Source organism: Ailuropoda melanoleuca, chromosome 11, assembly GCF_002007445.2.
Source record: "Ailuropoda melanoleuca isolate Jingjing chromosome 11, ASM200744v2, whole genome shotgun sequence".
Taxonomy (NCBI): domain Eukaryota; kingdom Metazoa; phylum Chordata; class Mammalia; order Carnivora; family Ursidae; genus Ailuropoda; species Ailuropoda melanoleuca.
In genome coordinates, this window is record NC_048228.1 from 27385760 (window position 1) to 27394608 (window position 8849).

The window sequence follows — 8849 nt, forward strand, 5'->3', positions numbered from 1 at the left end:
GGGACAGGAGAAGAATGGTAGCTGTGAAATACGGGAAAACACAAGCAGAGAAGAAACCAGCAAACCAGAGTACTCGAGTGGTGAGGACAGCTAGCTGGGTGGGATAAACACAGGAGACGGAGGTGTTCCTGAAAGGATGAGGAAGGAGGAGACGGATGATGAGGAAGAGCACAAAAGAGAAACGAAAAGAAGAAGCTAGAGAGAAGAGTGAAGAGTTTGTGTTTAAAAAATCAAAAGCAAGCGAAGAGGCTGGAGCGTTCATCCATCAAGCTGTGAGGAGGTTGCTGGTAAAGGTACCAGCTGAGCACATAACTCAGGGAGAAAGGCCCAGTGAGGTTCGGAGCACTGGGGGAGGCATCAGCTTTACTGAACTGGGAGAGAACTGCACTGTGAAGGCTGTGCGGAGATTTACCCTCTGAAGGGAGTTCAAACAGACCCTCTGTCTGTCCTTTCCCAGTTAGAGCTGGACGCCCCAGAGTGCTTTTGGTAGCTGTGGTGTGGCGGCCGNGACGGCCGTGGCTCCCCCGCCAGAGAACGCTGGATTACGTGGGAGGTTGTGAGTCAGCCGATTCCCTTCAATTAAGTCCCAGAAAAGCTTGTAGGGAAACTTTCAAATAAAACATGAGTTTTAAATAATAGTTTCATCAAATTTTTTATGGGGTTAAACGCTGATTTTAAAAGTTTGTTTTCTCAGGATGTCCTTAGACTGATAGGATATTAAAGTAGGCTTAAAAAGAATTCCACCAAGGCCATGTTTTCCAAAAACTGTAAACTAATCCCCTTGTTTTATGATGTTTGAGCCCAGATCTTGCGAGATAATTTTGATTTCTTCCTCTTTAGGCTAAAAGAAAACGAAGAGTCACTTGGTGCCTTGGCAAAATTAACAAAATGAAGGACTCAAATTATATAAATGAAGTTAATATGTCAACAAATGTAACAAAAACACGGAAGGCGGCTATAACCGTAGTNGTGAGATAATTTTGATTTCTTCCTCTTTAGGCTAAAAGAAAACGAAGAGTCACTTGGTGCCTTGGCAAAATTAACAAAATGAAGGACTCAAATTATATAAATGAATTTAATATGTCAACAAATGTAACAAAAACACGGAAGGCGGCTATAACTGTAGTGGGAGAAATTGATGAATGTGAGTGCTTTTTCAGCTGCTTCGAATTACAAAAGCATCCCATAAAGAACTACTTCATTTAGATTTCTCTCATCTATGGAACATAAGAACTAGGATGATCGGTAGGGGAAGAAAGGGATAAAGAAAAGGGGGGTAATCAGAAGGGGGAATGAAACATGAGAGACTATGGACTATGAGAAACAAACTGAAGACTTCAGAGGGGAGGGGGTGGGGGAATGGGATAGACTGGTGATGGGTAGTAAGGAGGGCACGTATTGCATGGTGCACTGGGTGTTATACGCAACTAATGAAGCATCAAACTTTACATCGGAATCTGGGGATGTACTGTATGGTGATTAACATAATATAATAAAATAAAATAAAAAAAAGAACTACTTCATTTATAACTCAGTTAATGTGATAAACACATTTAATAAAGTGTATATATTTTAGATATGATTATAATGGAGATAATGATAAAGATTAGTGATTTTAAGAAAGTGAACTTTATTATTTTCACGTCTCTTAAGAACAATACACTTTAGTTGAAACATGAGACTTTTTTATTGCTGGTTTTATTCTAATCATTATCCAATTAGTATCCATATAACATCTGCTTTAAACTTTGATCTTGAAAGGGTGGCATTACACAAGCATGTTTCAAAGTAGTGTCTCCAACATTAGTAGTATTTTTAAAGGGCATTTTAAAATCTACTTACAGTGATCAAATCTCAAATTCAGAATTTTTCCCTTTTGCCTATATTGTATTAAGGATCAAATGTTTTATTACTAATTCTAACCAGGGATCTTAATTCATATAATAATATAAATGATTATATCTGTTGTTAATATATTCTTGATATTTGTATTGTGAGCACATGTTAGCTAATTAGAGCTTAATTACCTCTGATCAGATTTTTTTTTTAGTCTTTGGCCTTTTAAGAAACTTTATTAAACATATTTATGGATAAATTTCTTTTTCTCCTAGCTTTCTGCTCAGAGTCTGATACTTTCAGTAATACTTTTGATACATTAAATGAGACAGAGTGGAATCCAGCAACAAAGCTACTAAGTCAGGTAACTTAAACATATTTTATAGAACATTATCCTCTTACTCTTTTTATTTTTTTTTTAAAGATTTTATTTATTTGTTTGACAGAGAGAGAGAGACAGCAGGTGAGGGAACACAAGCAGGGGGAGTGGGAGATGGAGAAGCAGGCTTCCCGCTGAGCAGGGAGCCCGATGTGGGGTTTGATCCCAGGACCCTGGGATTATGACCTGAGCCGAAGGCAGACACTTAATGACTGAGCCACCCAGGCGCCCCTCCTCTTACTTTTTTTACAATTCGCTTTTTGTTGGTGTTTACGTTGTTGTAGCAGCACATTACTAGCTCTGACTTAGTTTCAGTAACAGTTTTGGTTCTAATTACTCATTACACTCCTAGCTGATAACTGGCATGTAGAAGGAAGCTAAAAATTGCATAATGCAGGTGTATGGTAATAGGTAAACCTTTTCGTCTAGTTTTTTCCCAGTAGATCTTAGCATCTTTTTTTTTTAAGTTTTTGTTTTTCCTTAGACAATCCCCTGAGGGTTTAAAAGGGTTGATTTTTAAGGTCTCAAAATTCTCACACATATAATAGAAGAATGACACAGCAGGAAGGGGGTAATATTGCCAAATCCCACTGAAAAATAAATGTATTATGTGTGGTTTTATCAAACCCTTAGGAAATACTATAGTGAATACTTCAGTAGGTATAGAGTCCATATATACTTTCTAGGCTACTAATGTCCAAAGAAGTATAGTATAGTTTTATAAATATAAATGTATTTGTTAAGAAAATTTCATTTTAGTTTTAGAATTTATAAAATTGCAATGATTCTTGGGAATTACTATTATCATTACTTAACCATTATATTAGTTAAAATTAGGCGAGTGTTATAGTTAAAGTGCTTTTATGTCCCTAAAACATCCTCTAGAAATGTGTTGTTTTTGGAAAATCCCTGGTGTTAATTTTTGTTTCTTTTTTTAACTTACAGTTTATCTCTTTCTCATAATAGTATACAAAACAGAAACAGACCTCTTTGAGTATGGTAAAACATAGCAGCCATTAGAGTTTTAGAAGTCAATAAATAATACCTCTGTTTCCCTTCCAAAATTCAGACCTATCTGAGAAGTTAAACAGGCATCAGACAGGTGGAAAATTAGATTATGGTCTTTATTACTAAGGAGTGTAAGGATCTGTGGTCAAGTAGACTTCCCAGGATACACCCTACCTTCCAGCCTCCTGCTCCTGATAACTTTTCCAGTTAGATACAGGCAGAGCACTTGTTTATATGTCTTTTTTTTTTTCATACTCCTTTCAAAATAGTCTTCTCTTCTAGTTTACCAAAATGCACACCCTTTATTTTACCCTAGATCAAGCTAAACCATTACAAAGACACTGAAGAAGAGAATGACCTAAGTTAACTACATGATTTCAGGTTAAACTATTAGACTAATCCAAATTTTAGTGAAGGAAACAACGTAGGACTTGAATTCTCTCTGACTTGAAAATCTGGTTTTGTTTCCAATAGGAAAATTTAGAAAGTGAGCTGAATTCACTTCGTGCCAACTATGATAATCTAGTATTGGACTATGAACAACTAAGACGAGAAAATGAAGAAATAGAATTGAAATTAAAAGAAAAGAATGATTTGGATGAATTTGAGGCTCTAGAAAGAAAAGCAGAGAAAGATCAGGAGGTAAGAGATGGAAACACGAAGCGAAAACCACACTTTTACAAGAAGCATCGTTCTCTTAGAGATATTTACTTCTAAAGTTGATGTATGGAGAAGCCAACCATTTTCTATGTGCACATACAATTTAGAGAATTTAAGAAATAACTTATTTATATTATTTTTAAAATACTTAAATCATTTGTTTCACATATGAATTATTTTGCTCAAATGTTAATTTGTTGGGCACACCAGAAGTACTGTCTAGAGAATAACCATTTCCGACTGAGACCAATATGAATTTTACTACCTGACTGAATGTTTTATGCATAGATACTGTGTGTTAATGGATTTCGTTTTCGTATAATCCTAAATATTTAGAACATTATTAGAATAGCTGGGGAAGTTGTTTTTGCTCATGTCTTTTTCCATATCAGAGAGTTATTGTGAAAATTAGTGTAACTAATATTAAATACTAGTAATGAAATTTTTAGAAATGAAACAGATCACTTAAATTTTCTGAATATATAATATTAAGCTACATGTTAAGAGAACCTAATCCAGAAGCACTCAGAATTCAGACACTTAGATATTGTTCAAGAACTTCAAGAGATTTCTTAAAGCAGACCGTCCTTAACCTAGAGGTCACGGACATTATAAAATTATTTTGTAGAATTTTTGAACGCATATTCATCATTCTGGAACAAGGATCCATAGCCATTATCAGACTATGAAGCTATCTATGCCTCCCCTTACCCCCCAAAATAAGAGCCAGTGTTCTGGCGTAGTTAAAATATGAGTTAATTGCAGTTACTTATGGGATTTCTGTGAGGGTAGCCCAAAGGGACAATGATTTTTCCTCAGTATTGTTTCATTTCTCGCACTCTTTTTTTTTTTAAATAAGGAAAAAAGAATTCAGTACCAAAAGTATTATTTCCATTCTACCTACAAATTAAAGTTAATCCTACATTTCATGGGTATATATCCTAAGATGAAAAACCTGTAGGGTTTCATTTAACTTGTTTTAAAATGTGTGTGTTAACAAAATACAGAATGTCATATACTGACCCGTAAACTTCAATCAATAAAAACTGAGTTTCATAAGGAAGGGGGTGGTCTAGCATCATGGTTAAGAGCATGGTCTCTGGAGCTGAATTTGCTTCCGATTAGGATGCAAGGCCTTGAGCGGGTCCCAGAATCTCTCGGGACTTACTTCCTGTTTCTCTCCACCCTGGAGGTTGAACTAGCTGCTTGCCAAGGCCCCTTCTAACTCCAATTTTCATCTGATTGTATCTTACTTGTTATAAATAATATGACATAAAATTAACTTTGGGCATAAGTATAGCAATAATTTCTCGAAGTTTTTTACATGATTTATATATTCAATTAATAATAAAAACTGAAGCTCACAGAGTATATGACTTGACTCTCACATCCTGATTTTTTTTTTCCCTTTAACCACAGTCAAGGGGGAATAATCCTATTCTTTTCATCTTTACTTGGACACAACTAAAATTCTAGGTTCTATAAGGTAACCTAAAATATTGAGTAATAAAAACTTATTCTGTTCAAAGGCAGTTCCATTCTATTTTAAACTAAAAAAATAAGTCTGTGTATGCAGTGAAATATGTTCCCGAACCCCCATTTTGGGGAAAAGCTTAGCCAAAAAGGAGTAAAAAGTCAAATTATGGCCATAGGACATGTGGTTATTGCCCTGGTTTGCCTAATGGTCTTATAAATCACCAGAGCTGTGTATCATTTTCAAATGGGGATATAGAGATACAGGATGTTTAAATAGTAATTTTTAGAAACAAAGTCAAGTATCATCAAGATCAGGGAACAAAGGAAATTCCAACCCTTCACAATTTTAACAACTTGGAGGTTTTTATCTTCAGGAATTAAATGTTTTATTTCACCTGCTGAAAATTACAGTTGCAATCTGTAATATTTTTTTATGTAGTAGCCAATTAACTTTTGATTGTATCATATACTTTCTCTTTATGCTCAGCATCTTAAATCATACCTCATTAGGAAATTACAGTTCAAGTTTTACAAAAGTTAATTTTTCTCCGTTAACGAGAACTAATACTTAAAGTGCTATTTCAAATGAGAAATGAGATAAGTTTTCTTTCTTAACGTTTATTTTCCAAAATAAAGATTAATTTTTTAGTTCTTCCTTATTGGTAAATGTGATTTTGTTGCACAAAATTTAGAAACAAGAAAGATAAAAAGATGGAGCCAATTTAAATTATAGCCAACACAAATATCTAAAATTTCACTGAACAGTTGATGGCTACTGACCACACGTGATGACTGAGTACTCGAAGTGTGGCCAGTCTGAACTGACTTAAGTACGGAAAAAAAAGGAATGTAAACTATTTAGTTATTTATATTGATTACATGAACAAGTGATAATATTTTGGATATATTAGGTTCAAATATATTTTTAAAATTAGTTCTGTTTTTTTAATGCAGCCAGTAGGAAATTTTTAATTACTAATTTGGCTCACATAATATTTCTGAATGATGCTGACCTAAAATAAGAATGTCAACATTAGTCTCAATCTAAACTAGTTAGGACTGCATTTAACATTCAGAAAATACTACTTAAACAGGATGCTATTTTCGTAAATCCCTTACATTTCTACTAGAATTTGCCTTTTTTTTCTTCTTTTTTAATCTTATTTTATTTAAATTCAATTATTTTAACATATAGTGTAGTTTCAGAGGTAGGATTCAGTTTGGGTGTAGAGTTTGTAAATTCTTTTTTTATTATTTAAATTCAGTTAATTAACATGCAGTGTATCTTTAGTTTCAGAGGTAGAGTTTAGTTATTCATCAATTGCATATAACACCCAGGACCCATTACATCAAGTGCCCTCTTTAATGTCCATCACCCAGTGATCCCACCCCCCCACCTTGCCTTTACTTTTTAAGGACTCATCAAATCATGAAGATTTTATAATTCTAAGAGAAAATTTGTTTATCCATGGTAAGTTGTCATTTACATATTTTGACACAAAAGTATGTAGTACTCAAATATTTAATGCTCCAGATATTTGATGGAAAAGAATCTTTAACAGAAATATAAAGCAATAACATCTTTCCAATATTTTCTGTAGAATGAATCAACAAGGTAATAATTGATAATCCTATACATACCTCTGTAGCTTTAGTGAACAAGTGATATTATCTTTAAGACACCACATGAAACTACTGTCATCCAGACCTAAATTCTAAAGCACGAATCCTAAAAAAGTATGTCAGTATAAAGCTAAATGGCTAATTTATGGGAAGAAAACAAAAAAATCTTGTAGAATAAATACATTTCTGCACTTAACCTCCCCAAAACAAAAATCTATTAAAAGTGTGTTTTTTAAAGTTGAATTACCAGTTTCTCTCCTCCATGGGACGCATACTAATTTGCTTTTGACATTATTATAGCATTATTAACAGATGACGTAACTGTTACTTGGGTCATGCTGAGGTTTTTTTCTTGTTTGCTTGTTTTGTGGTGTTTGGGCATTTTTTGTTTGGCTTATTGGGTTTTTGTTTGTTTGTTTTGTATCTTCAAATAATGAGGTGTTCTGTAATAGTAGCTTGAACAATTGATCTCTCGGTCCCTTCTTACTGTTTTGGTGATTCTGAAGCAGTGAAAAACTGCTATCTTTTGGGGGGTTTTCTTTGTCTTTTTTTTTTTTTTTTTTTTTTTTTTTTTTTTATTAACTATTGGTTTGCTCTGTTGCCTGTTCACATGCTCTTACAGATGCAACTAATTCATGAAATTTCCAACTTAAAGAATTTAGTTAAGCATGCAGAGGTGTATAATCAAGATCTCGAGGTGAGCATTTATGTTGGTATTTCTGTTATAAGGAACTAGAACTATAAAATGTACATCATGTAATTGAACATGATTTCAGAAAATTCAAGGAACATTTTGTTGTTTAAATATCAACTTTTTAAATTTTACTAACAGTTTAAACTATTAAATGTAAGTTCTTTTTAATCCCCTAAAATTTAAATCCATAAAATACATTTCACTTTTTTTGTTTCACACTTCTTATAGAATGAACTAAGCTCAAAAGTAGAGCTGCTTAGAGAAAAGGAAGACCAGATTAAGAAGCTACAGAAATACATAGACTCTCAGAAGTCAGAAGATGTGAAAATGGACCTGTCATACTCATCGGTAAAAATCAGGTTTATTTTGTTGTTGAGTCACGTAGGCATTTATAGTACACCATCATCATTATTATAGCAAATGCTTATATTGAGCCTACTGTGTGCCAGGCATTGTTGTAATTGTTTTACATATAGTATTTTATTTAATGTTGTCAATGACTCTATGAAAGAGGGACTGTTAGTATCATTGGCATTTTATGGATAAAGAATCATTTGCAGAGAGTTGAGGATATCATTCTTTGAGTGAATATAAGTAAGTTAAAGATGAGTTTACATTAAAAATTGGCAATTCAAAATTTTTTATTTTTTTCAATATTTTATGTAAATGCATGCCGAAGTATGTAGTCAGTATCTGTAGGTGAACACTTATGTTGGTATTGATAAGTAACTGGAACTATACGTATCACACGCGATTGAGCGTGATTTTCTAAATTTCATTAATATTAATGCATTCTCATTATAATTTAAGTAACTATTTTAACCGTTTGGTATTTTTCAGAAACTAGCTCTAGATGATTTTAGTTGGTATAAGATATGGCATTGAGGGACTCCTGGGTGGCTCAGTCGGTTAAGAGTCTGCCTTCAGCTCAGGTCATGATCCCGGAGTTCCAGGATCTAGCCCCCATCAGGTTCCCTGCTCAGCGGGGAGTCTGCTTCTCCCTCTCTCTGCCCTTCATACCACTCTCGTGCACGCGCATGCGTGCTCTCTCTCTCACACACACATACAAATAAATAAATAAAATCTTAAAAAAAAAAGATACGTTCTCAATCTCATAAAAGCCATCTATGAAAAGCCTACTGCAAGCATTATTCTCAATGGGGAAAAGCTGGA

At 33.8% G+C, this 8849-nt stretch overlaps 1 protein-coding gene across 1 annotated transcript in view; it reads left to right on the forward strand.

The window, feature by feature from the left end:
- The window catches only part of CENPE (centromere protein E), an 85516-nt gene that overhangs the window by 28342 nt on the left and 48325 nt on the right, over positions 1-8849 (forward strand). The window contains 5 exon segments of the mRNA XM_034672121.1: positions 1000-1144; positions 2112-2200; positions 3698-3865; positions 7605-7679; positions 7905-8024. Coding sequence (XP_034528012.1) covers positions 1000-1144; positions 2112-2200; positions 3698-3865; positions 7605-7679; positions 7905-8024 — 597 coding nt within the window.